At 40.9% G+C, this 12,282-nt stretch overlaps 1 protein-coding gene across 1 annotated transcript in view; it reads left to right on the top strand.

Moving 5' to 3' along the window:
• The window catches only part of ARHGAP10 (Rho GTPase activating protein 10), a gene marked incomplete at its 5' end in the record, with an annotated part of 156,700 nt that overhangs the window by 93,154 nt on the left and 51,264 nt on the right, over nucleotides 1-12,282 (top strand). Inside the window, 2 exons of the mRNA XM_080639076.1 lie at nucleotides 1,879-1,984; nucleotides 2,600-2,759. Coding sequence (XP_080495202.1) covers nucleotides 1,879-1,984; nucleotides 2,600-2,759 — 266 coding nt within the window. The remainder of the gene's footprint in view (nucleotides 1-1,878; nucleotides 1,985-2,599; nucleotides 2,760-12,282) is intronic.

Raw genomic sequence — 12,282 nt, 5'->3', positions numbered from 1 at the left:
ACAATTGCTGTATCTTCTTCAGATTGCTGTTATGGCTTTCCAGGACTGCAGAATGTGTTCACTTGTGGTCCTTAATTCAAAATGAAAATTAGCCCATGAAATTCATTGCCAAAGCACATCTTAAAGACCAAGTGCTTAAACAAAATTCAATGTACTTACCTAGATAGTGAGTATGCCCGTTTGTATTGGAAAGTGTTAAAATAATTTCTTAACCTATGAAGTTTTGCCAGCAGTTTCTCATTATTATTTTTTTTTCTCTATTTTACAGTCTCTTTCAATAAAGGAATTTGGTTTAAGTTACATGCTTTAAATAGTACAGGGTTCATAAGCAGTAAACAATTTTATTAGAGGGGTTGATTCCATGTAGCGGGGAGGGAAACTTAATCAACATTGCAGATCTGAGTTACGGTATACTTAAAAATAGGCAGTCAGTGTTGTTTCCTATGCTGGCTATAAAAAACCAACAACACTGGGAATTGTAAGGAATATCCTTTTCTCTGAAACTATTAGGAGTAAAAAAAAAAAGCCAAAATTAAAAGGTTCTCCTTTCTATTTTCTTGACATATATTAGAGTAGATTGAACTCTATTAGTAGATTAGTAGTCTTGACTGTATCTTGTGATTAAGTTGCTTAGCCATTCTTTAATTAGAGTTTGTGATTTCACATGTATGCAAAATAGTCTTCCTTTAAAGAAGGCTTATGTTTTTCTGGCTGTCTGAATTTTGATTAGCTGAATAGAAGCTAAACATTCTGCATTTTGGTAGCCTATTTTCTTGCAATCTGTGCAGGGGTGTTCACTGCAAAAGAATTAAAAAACAACCCTAAAATCTGTAGCAATATGAAAAGAGGAAAAGAAAAAAAAAAAGAAGTATCAATATGAATTGAAGGAATATGGTGGTATTTTATATGAAATACATTTAACAATCAAAGTTGCCTTAGAGTAAAATGGGATCTGATGAGTGGTCCTGGTGTTGAAACTTGTTGCATTCAGAGTAGGCTGTAAATTTTTCTCTTTAGGTACCTTGTACTAAGTAGTATTATATACAAGAAAAATACTTCCACTCCTCTCATTGTAACCACTACTGAGATACCATTTTGTGATTTAATACAACTTTGAGAAATAGGAAGAGGGATTATTTTAATGTGTTACAGATGCCTGTTTTCATCTGTGCTAGTGAAACCGGTAGGGGCTGAAGTTCTTCAACATGCAACACGCAAAAAACCTCCTTGCTTATTTTTCCTTTATTTCTGTACTGTGCTAGACAGGGATGCTGTTGTTACTCAGGGCCTTTTATCATAGTAGTGTCTATCAGTAGGGTTTTTGCGTGATTGTTCCTCTGTGTCTTCAGAGGTCATTAGATTTTCGCTTCTGAGCGTATGAACCTTCTGCGTGCGTTGTCTTACTGCATTTGTGCTACCTCGCATTGGAAACTGTATCATTAGCTGCACAGTACCAACAAAACTGCATTCTAATGATGAGGATAATCAGTTAATGATGCTAAAATGTAAAGTAGTACAGTTTTAGCCTGTGGCACCCAGTAACATCACTCCTCACCTTGCAGTATATTTGTAAGCAGATGAGTCCAATGCAGCAAAATAATAACTACAGCTATTTTTAAAAATAGATGAACAAAAGCATCCTTTTGCAGGTGGGTTGAAAGATGAGTTCACAAAATAAGCAAATAAGTTGATAATTCTAGAACAAGATAACTTGTGAAAACAAAGCACATATGTTCAATATTGCTATGTTTGGAGATACATAAATGGTGAAGCAAGGTGTGCGCAGTATGTTTCCATGCAGGGGTGGAAGAAGCTTTGTGTTTCTGTGCATTTTATTGTATTTCTATTTTTTGAGTTATTTATTTCTATGTCCCATAGAAAGTGGGTGTCCTGAATCTCGAGTTAGTGCTGTTCACTTCTTGGTCCATAAACTCCCAGAAAAGAACAAAGAGATGCTGGAAATTTTGGTGAAACATTTAGCAAAGTAAGTGTTATGAGCTGCTCTCCTACCTTGTCAGAATTCTTGTCCTTACCGTTGTTTAACTACAAAGGGCCTTAGTTGAGTGTGGTTGGAGCCCATCTCAATGCTGTCATACACAATACCAAGAACTAAACGTGCAAAAGCAGACAAGACGTTTGACTCATGCTGTGTATGTTTTGGCGGGAAAGGCAGAAATTTAATCCGTTAATGAAGCCATATAAGTATTTACTTCAGCAGTCCTGCCAGCAGTTGAGGGTTTGATTGAAGTGAGAAAGGGAACATTATACTTTCCTTTCGCAAATTCTGGCAAAGTGAATAGTGGAGATCTGTTAGCAAATTTAAGTTGGTTTCACACTTGCCCTGGTCCAAGGCTAAGTGCATTTTATATATTTAAGTTCAGCAAGAGACTGCTTTTGTTTTTAAATTGCCAGTGGAAGAATGGCTTTTCTGTTTTCCAGTATTTGGTAAACTTTATTTGAAGAAACTTTGCAGAAAACAAACTTCTAAAACATAGATTAAGGAAATGTAATGTTTACATTTGGAGACTGCAGTTTCCAACAGTAATGGAAATTTTTCATAACCTATTTCCTGTTTTTTCCTTCAATTCTTTTCAAAAAGTGTTTCAAAGCATGCCAAGAGAAATCTAATGACTGTGGCAAATCTAGGAGTAGTATTTGGACCAACCTTAATGAGGCCACAGGAAGAAACTGTAGCAGCCATCATGGACCTGAAGTTTCAGAATATTGTTGTTGAAATCCTGATAGAAAATCATGAGAAGGTAAGCTTTGATAAATCTCTGTTTCTGAGCATTGTCTGAAATGATCTGCTAGGCTTAATTGGTAATGTGGACTTAAGTATGAAGTTACCAGTACAGTAATTCTAAAGAATACCCTTTATGCATTCTATGGTTTTGTTATTTACACTCTAAGTATCTGTGTACATGGGTAAACTGACATTTCAGAATGCTTATTTCTTGGCAATAGTGGTACTTGTGTGTATAGCATACAAACATTTTTGTTATGATATTTGCATATGTTTTTTTCTGAGCAAAAGTGATAGAAGACTGGAAAAGAGAAAGCCCAGGCTCAGGTTTTAGGTCTTCTGTTGAGTACTTTGACCAGGGGTGCAATTTATTGTTTTATGTCTTTATTTTTCTCCAAGTTGACAGACTAAAAAGAAGTATTTACTCTGAATTTTGTGGGTAAAAAGCAGTATAAGAGAGCCAGGTATTAACATTTCATTTGTTTTCAGCTGAATGTGAGTTATTTTAAGCCTTTTCAATTTAGGTAATACTGAAAATAGAAGTTGTTGTTGCTGCTGTGCCAGCTGCCAGTTACTAAGGTGCCTTACATATACAAGGTATTGTCCAGAATGTCACTGCATGTAATCTGGGATTAAATAAAAAATAGTAATAACAAGAAAAAAGTCCTTTACTGGTCTCTTTGTTTAGGTACTCCTTTGGGAGTCCCTTGTGTCTAAGCTAACTTCTGGAACTGGATGTTTGAGGTACCTTGCTTGTACTGGGAGGATGGGCAGCATCTTCCTCACTCTTACTGTCAAAAAAAGCATGTTGGTAAAATTCCAGGATGTCCTTTTTCCTGTCTTCTTTCTTAAGCACTCTGAGCGTTGAAATAGTTATTTCTTTTAAAGGTTAACAGTGTTGAAATTGGCAATCTAAATCAAGCCTTATCTACTCTAAATAATATCTGTCTCAAGTTTTTCTGACAATGTAATTACCTCCCTGAATGATACAGTCTGGGTAAAGCTTCTGTCGGCATAGCTGTATCCACATGGTGGGGTTTGTTGGCTTAGTTGACTTAAGGTGTAATGCTGCCCTCACACACATATTGGGCAGATAGGGTATTGTTCTGTTGAAAAAACACTTTGCTGCAGATGTGGATCAAGTTCCAAGCAATAAGTATTCCAAGAGCTGTAAGCCATGCTATTCATTTTGGACCTTATAAATGAAGGTAAATCTTGCACTAAGCTCATGATTTTGAAGCTATTGCAGGACCACACAAATATAAGAAAGTGGCAGGAGAGAGTGAGAGAGAGAGCAGAGCTGGGGCATTTTAATAACATATGGATGTTGAGGTTGAGTTATGCTTACTCAAATCACTACATCACCACAGATTAACATCATTTATTCTTATACCAGCTCAGTCACATGACTTTAAAAACTGGACATCAATTTTGTGTTTGAAATACTAGTTGTGGTGGCCTTTCTTGCTCCTCTGAAAATGTAGAGAAGCACGGAAGTGGAAAGTGCATCAAAGTCATACTTCATTGTTTTCCATAATTCCTTGGGTTTATGCCTTCTTTAGAACTAGAAAGCTATGATTTTTTTTTTTTTAAGGGATTTGTGTCATTTCACTGTCATTTTTAACAGTGAACTTGCCATCAGAGGTCTCCCTGCAGCAACCTCTCCCATGCTGGAGCTGCTTCCAAGATGCACAGGGGCCCCAAGTGTGACCTCTGTGTATTTATGGCAAAGGCAATGGAAAGGTATGTGTGAAGGCATTACCAAATCTTATCATTGACTTATGTTGCTTTTACAAGTGATCCTTCTTCATTTAGGGTAGACCAAGGACCTAGTTTAGTGGCAGACGGGCTTATTGTCAGTGTAATGTTCCATTTTATATTGTTTTGAATTTCTGTACATTTTGGACTTTCTAATAGTCTTGCGTTAGGTATTTTTATGGATAGCCTTGTTGAAGTTCTAGGAGAAGTCACCAGCTGTGGGTTGAAATACTTTCAAATATTTCATTTAGCCACTACTCTGCCTGTGCTAATTTTTAGCAGCTTCTGCTAATAGAGGCAAAGTTTGGAACTGTGGAAAAATGATGGAATCAAGATGGAGGTACACTGACACAAACTTGAAGCAAAACTTCACACTTCATGCATATGTGATTTATGGCTCTGGCAGACTGCAGAAAGGCACTTCTTTTCCCCTCTAGCAAATGAAATGACTAACAAACGTCCAAACTGCAGAAGCAATAGCCATCAATGTTTCTAGTTTAATTACAGCAACTAGCTTGGCAAAATGGTAAAAAATTGTTAAAATCCTCAAATATTTTTAAACTGCATCAACATTTATTATGTATTGTGTGGATAGCTTTACTGAAGGAGATCCACAGTTCATTTTTAGGAGGAAATGTAATTAACTGGGTTACTAGCTTTGAAATTCTGGTGCAGTTATTCCACTGTCACCACTCTGCTGATTCCTCTTTAGAGAATGTCTATGAAATAGATATGTGGAAACCTGGATATGGGGACTTGCCCTGAGATAAGAATATCATTCTTAGTGCATAAACTGTTTGTTTTGGGCTTTTATTTTTTTAAGCTTTGTTGATATATACATTTATTTCTTGCCAGTTAGAAACCAGTCAGTACTACTTTCAACTTGTTCACAGGCTGTACACTTACTTCCAAAACATGAACCAAGCTGAGAAAGGCATGTTTTGCAAAATGAGGGCAATGCCGAGACTTGAATGCTGGAACTAGACTGTGTAGCTTGATGTGTTGCTAAGAATCACATTAGAATTGTGCAATGATCAAGACTAGAAGGGAGATAGAAGAGCATTAGGGAAATAATTGTTTAGTTTTTGGTTTTGTCAGTTATAGACAAGTTTCTTCCAGGCAGAGTATTTCTGTGTGCAGTAAGAAGATGAGCTGTAGAAGCAGATCTCTTCTTTGAAAGAAAAAAACCAAAAACTAGACCAAAGCTGAGACAATATTTTACCCAGGACCCTCAGAAATACATGCTGGGGAAGGGAGGCCAGTCCAGAGGAAAATGAGACCTGTGAATCGTCTTGCTTGCTTCTGTCATATGGCTGTAGAGAAAGGCCAGCCAGATATGCTGAGCAAAATAGAAGCATGTTGAGGTTTGAGGTTAAATGGATTCTCTAGTTTTGCCTGGAATTGCCATGTTTTGTGCTGACTGGACTGTGTGCACCAGCACTCTTGTTTCCTTTTGCTTTGCAGGTCTTTAAGGTCTTGACTGTCTTGTCCCCTCTCCCTTGCCATATCTGTCTTTTCTCCCTTGATTTTAGTGTCCTATATTCTTCTCTAAGAAAGCATCAAGAAATTCATATCCGTGTCTCCTCATTGTTTTAATTTTGCTTTGAAACTATATCTTTCTTTGGTGTTCCTTTCTTTGAGGTAACAAACTCAGAGGCTGACTACAGCTGTGCTTGTACAATGCCTGGAACAATTTTTACTTGGCCAATCCTCTGATGAAAAGTGGTAGTCAACTTGCACCCCCCAAAAAAAAAAGTTTTGATTTCTCTTCTCCTCCTCCCCCCAGTTGGTTTCAAGGATATAAATGAATTTTTCTTCCCAAGTGTTTCACAAACTGTATATCTTGGGCATCTCATCTTTTCTAGTTTTTCTTTCTGGCTTGTGGTGTGGAGGAAGGGCAGTCCACTCCACAGCAGCATGAAAAGCATGCACTTGTTCATCTTGCTATTTGTTAAAATGTTTTGGCATCTTGTTGGAATGAATGTCACTATTCAAAGGGCTTATTTATTTGCCATTTAGAGATGCCTCAGTGGTAACGTGAGCCATTTTGGTTTCTCAATTCCTTGAACATTATTTTAAGAGGGGAAAAAAAAGACCCACCAGGATAAAAAAAGAAGTCTAAGAAATGAAAGAAGATGAGGGAGGAGGTTGGAATAAAAATCTCAGTGGGACTGGAATATTTAAACCAGCATATGGGGGAGGAAAGACTAGTGAGTACAAATAGCAAGATTGCAAAAACAGAAACAAGATTAAAATTACAGTGAAAGAAAATTAGATGAAAAAAGAGGGGCTAGACAGAAGTCCCTTATGGAGACTGGGAAGCCAGAGAGTCTGCTGAAAGGGATAGGCATGGTAAAAGAAACCTTTCTAGAATTCAGACAACCTATGGGCATAATGACCTCAAAGATGTTAATTCTGAACAACTCAGTAGTTCCTATATATGGCAGATACTGTTTTCACTTGTTTTCTGTATTAATCTTTTTATAAAGAGCAACAACTTTGCATACTTCAGACAAAATATGTCTTTCTTTTACGTTTGTTTTGTGCAAAACAATTTTATGGAGAAAACTTTATCAAATCTGTTTTTATTTTTCTTACTTTAGGTACTTATATGATTTTTTGGGGTTTTTTTTCACCTAACTAAAAGGAAGAGAAGAATTTAATGCTACTGCACTCTTAGGCCAACATCAACTTCATGTAGTAATATGTGGAAAATATTCTTCAAACATATTGCACTGCATAGTAGAATCATAGAATAGTTAGGGTTGGAAAGGACCTTAAGATCATCTAGTTCCAACCCCCCTGCCATGGGCAGGGACACCTCACACTAAAACATGTCACCCAAGGCCTCATCCAACCTGGCCTTGAACACCGCCAAGGATGGAGCATTCACAACCTCCCTGGGCAACCCATTCCAGTGCCTCACCACCCTCTCGGTAAAGAATTTCTTCCTTATATCCAATCTAAACTTCCCCTGTTTAAGTTTTAACCCATTACCCCTTGTCCTATCACTAGAGTCACTAATGAAGAGTCCCTCCCCAGCATCCCTGTAGGCCCCCTTCAGATACTGGAAGGCTGCTATGAGGTCTCCACGCAGCCTTCTCTTCTTCAGGCTGAACAGCCCCAACTTTCTCAGCCTGTCTCCATACGGGAGGTGCTCCAGTCCCCTATCATCCTCGTGGCCCTCCTCTGGACTTGTTCCAACAGTTCCATGTCCTTTTGATGTTGAGGACACCAGAACTGCACACAATACTCCAAGTGAGGTCTCACGAGAGCAGAGTAGAGGGGCGGGATCACCTCCTTCGACCTGCTGGTCATGCTTCTCTTGATGCAGCCCAGGATACGGTTGGCTTTCTGGGCTGTGAGCGCGCACTGAAGCTGGCTCATGTTCATTTTCTCATTGACCAACACCCCCAAGTCCTTCTCTGCAGAGCTCCTCTGAATCTCTTCTCTGCCCAACCTGTAGCTGTGCCTGGGATTGCTCCTACCTGAGTGTAGGACCTTGCACTTGGCATGGTTAAACTTCATAAGGTTGGCATCAGCCCACCTCACAAGTGTGTCGAGGTCCCTCTGGATGTCATCCCTTCCCTCCAGTGTATCAACCAAACCACACAGCTTGGTGTCATTGGCAAACTTGCTGAGGGCGCACTCAATCCCACTGTCCATGTCACCGACAAAGATGTTGAACAAGACCGGTCCCAACACCGATCCCTGAGGGTCACCACTCGTTACCGGTCTCCATCTGGACATTGAGCCATTGACCACAACTCTTTGCCTGCGTCCATCCAGCCAGTTCTTTATCCACCGAGTGGTCCACCCATCAAATTGATGTCTCTCCAATTTAGGGACAAGGATGTTGTGTGGGACAGTGTCGAAGGCTTTGCACAAATCCAGGTAGATGACGTCAACTGCTCTACCCTTGTGCATCAGTTCTGTAGCCCCATCATAGAAGGCCACCAAAATTAGTTCATGCAATATTCGTGAGACAGAAGAAACGGGATCAGGTGAAATCAGTTGCTTTTCAAAATAGGAAGTAACATGATCAGGTGTGGTACATGTCTCCACTTAGAAATCACTGCATGTTTAAATCAGTTCTGTTGCAGGTAAGTGCTCTAGGGTACAGTGGCACTGCCATCATCTATATTAAGTCTCTTTTTGATAACACAGCAGATCTACTGAAGTCTTGGTAAAGGGACATATAAAAAATACTAAAGAGGGCTTGTTTCAGCTGTTGTGTTGCTTTGCCTTTGGCTGCAGCGGAGGACCAAGTAACAATGCATTGTAATTGTGGTGGTTTGCTGTGGTGTAGCAATTTAAAACCTCTCCAAGCTGAATGTTTCTCAAGTTAACAAGTGTTTGACTTGGAGGGGGAAAGAATTGCATTAAGGTATCTCCGTTAGGGCAGAGTTTGTGAAGAAACACGTAGGCTTCAGTTCAGGAAGGTATTCAGCATGTGCTTAACTTCAAGCATGTAACTAATTAGTAGTGTCATTGAAACTGTTCCTGATCTTAATTCAAATTACATGCCTTAATGACTGGCTGAGTCTAACACAGAAAGGGCAGCAGGCACAACAAAGACATTCATCATGGTTTTAGTAGAAGTCATTGCGATTCTTGCGTTTCACTGTAGTGTGTGCAAACTCTTTAAACCATTTCTCTGCCCTGTGGATAGCAGACAGCCAGTCCATGTGAGATGCACACACACAGTGCAGTAAATTGACTGCAAATATTTTGTTTGTTTGTTGAAAAGACTACAGTTTTTGAAATCTTAATGTAGTTTATGCATAGTGAGAAGCCTGTATATCAAATCTCCACTCACATTTGTGACTGCAGTTGATGGCATTAAAAGGAACTAAGTCTGGATCAATACCTGGATTAGTATGCTGTGAGACTGCTCCAAAAGAAACAAAATATGTACTGTGAGTAACCATATTAGATTAAAAAAAGAAAATCAAAAGTCATGTTCTTGGGGATAGAAGCAGTCAACTGAGATGCTGTGATTACAATTACATGGCACGTACAAATAATATGAGACAGCCTTCTGCCTTCTTGACTTGCCTACATTACTTCCAGTTAATTTTGGGCAACTTCCCACAACTTTATATGAAATTTCCAAGTGATAGAGATCTCATCTTCCACGGCCTGCAGGCAGTGTTCTTAAGTAAGTAAACAGAAATGATCATAAGGGAGCGGAATTCACTTGACTAATGTTTGCTTCAGTCTTGATGGTCAGGGTGCTATGCTTGCAGGTGTGGAGGAGGTGGCAAGGGAGAGGTGCTTATGGAGAGTGCTAAAATGGACATTCTTAAATAAAATTTTGTTAGTCAAAGAAAATAATCTGTGGAATGCTGCAGGGGGCATGGAGGGGAGAAAGGTTGCTGCACTGCTGAAGAGTTTAAAAAGTAAATTCCTATGCAGAAGCGATGTGATATAAGAATTATGTTTTATTGCAGCTTTCAATGGTAAGTGAAGTATTGAATTTACAAAGTTTTCTTTATATTGGCCAAACCGACGTGAATGACATCCTGACTGATCATTGCTAATGCATAATTACACAGTATCACAGTATCACAGTATGTTAGAGATTGGAAGGGACCTCAAAAGATCATCTAGTCCAATCCCCCTGCCAGAGCAGGAACACCTAGATAAGGTTACACAGGAATGTGTCCAGGCGGGTTTTGAATGTCTCCAGAGAAGGAGACTCCACAACCTCCCTGGGCAGCCTGTTCCAGTGTTCTGTCACCCTCACTGAGAAGAAGTTTCTTCTCAAGTTTAAGTGGAACCTCTTGTGTTCCAGTTTATACCCATTACCCCTTGTCTTATCATTGTTAGCCATTGAGAAGAGCCTGGCTCCATCCTCATGACACTCCCCCTTTATATATTTATATACACTAATAAGGTCCCCCCTCAGTCTCCTCTTCTCCAAACTATAGAGACCCAGCTCCCTCAGCCTTTCCTCATAAGGGAGATGCTCCACTCCCTTAATCATCTTTGTCGCCCTGCGCTGGACTCTCTCCAGCAGGTCCCTGTCCTTCTTGAACTGAGGGGCCCAGAACTGGACACAATATTCCAGATGCGGTCTCACCAGGGCAGAGTAGAGGGGAAGGAGGACCTCTCTCGACCTACTGACCACCCCCCTTCTAATACACCCCAGGATGCCATTGGCCTTCTTGGCCACAAGGGCACAGTGTTGGCTCATGGTCATCCTGCCATCCACTAGGACCCCCAGGTCCCTCTCCCCTACACTACTCTCTAACAGGTCGTTCCCCAACCTATATTGGAACCTGGGGTTGTTCCTGCCCAGATGCAGGACTCTACACTTTCCCTTGTTATATTTCATCAAGTTTCTCCCTGCCCAACTCTCCAGCCTGTCCAGGTCCCACTGGATGGCAGCACAGCCTTCTGGCGTGTCAGCCACTCCTCCCAGCTTAGTGTCATCAGCAAACTTGCTGACAGTACACTCAATTCCCTCATCTAAATCATTGATGAATATATTAAATAATACTGGTCCCAATACTGACCCTTGAGGCACTCCACTAGATACAGGCCTCCAACTGGACTCCGCCCCATAGACTACAACTCTCTGGCTTCTGTCCTTCAGCCAGTTCGCAGTCCATCTCACTACCTGATCATCCAGGCCACACTTCCTCAATTTAGCTATGAGGATGCTGTGGGAGACTGTGTCAAATGCTTTGCTGAAGTCAAGGTAGACCACATCCACCGCTCTGCCATCATCCATCCACAATGTTATTTCCTCATAAAAGGCTATGAGGTTGGTCAAGCATGACTTCCCCTTGGTAAAGCCATGTTGACTGCCCCTCATAACCCTCTTATCCTTGACATGCCTTAAGATGGCATCAAGGATAAGGTGTTCCATCACTTTCTCGGGGATGGAGGTGAGGCTGACCGGTCTATAGTTACCCGGGTCCTCCTTCTTGCCCTTTTTGAAGACTGGAGTGACATTTGCTTTCCTCCAGTCCTCAGGCACCTCTCCCGTTTCCCAAGACTTGGTAAAGATGATGGAGAGTGGTCTAGCAATGACTTCTGCCAGTTCCCTCAGCACCCGCGGGTGCATCCCATCTGGACCCATGGATTTATGGATGTCCAGATTGCTCAACTGGTCCCTAACCCATTCCTCATGGACTAAGGCAAACCGCTCCAGTGACCTGACTTCATCTGAGGTCTCAGGAGTACAGGGCTCTTCAGGACTGCCTCCGGCAGAATAGACTGAGACAAAGAAGGCATTCAATAACTCTGCCATCTCTGTATCTTCTGTCACCAGGGCACCCATCCCATTCACCAGTGGGCCAACCTTGCCTCTGGTGTTAGTTTTATCAGCTATGTATTTGAAAAAGCTCTTTCTGTTGTCCTTGACCCCTCTGGCCAGATTTAATTCTAAGGAGGCCTTAGCCATCCTAGCTGCCTTCCTACATCCTCTAGCAGCAGCCTTATATTCCTCCCGAGTGGCCAGCCCCTCCTTCCATGACCTATAAACTCTCCTCTTCCACTTGAGCATACCCAGCAGTTCCTTATTTAGCCACGCAGGTCTCCTGGCCCTCTTCCTTGACTTCCTACGTGTCGGGATGCTCTGCTCTTGAGCTTGGAATAAGCAATTCTTGAATGTCAACCAACTATCTTGGGCCCCTTTACCTTCAAGCAGCCTTGCCCATGGGATTTCCCCTAGCAATTGCTTGAAAAGGCCAAAGTTTGCCCTGCTAAAGTCCAGGGTTGCAATTCTACTTGCTATTGTACTGGTCCTACCACACAAGATCCTGAATTCC

This window comes from Psittacula echo (assembly GCF_963264785.1).
Source record: "Psittacula echo genome assembly, chromosome: 1".
In the NCBI taxonomy this organism is placed as follows: domain Eukaryota; kingdom Metazoa; phylum Chordata; class Aves; order Psittaciformes; family Psittacidae; genus Psittacula; species Psittacula echo.
Note: the sequence above shows the minus strand (reverse complement) of the source record. Positions and strands in the feature narration are given on the sequence as shown.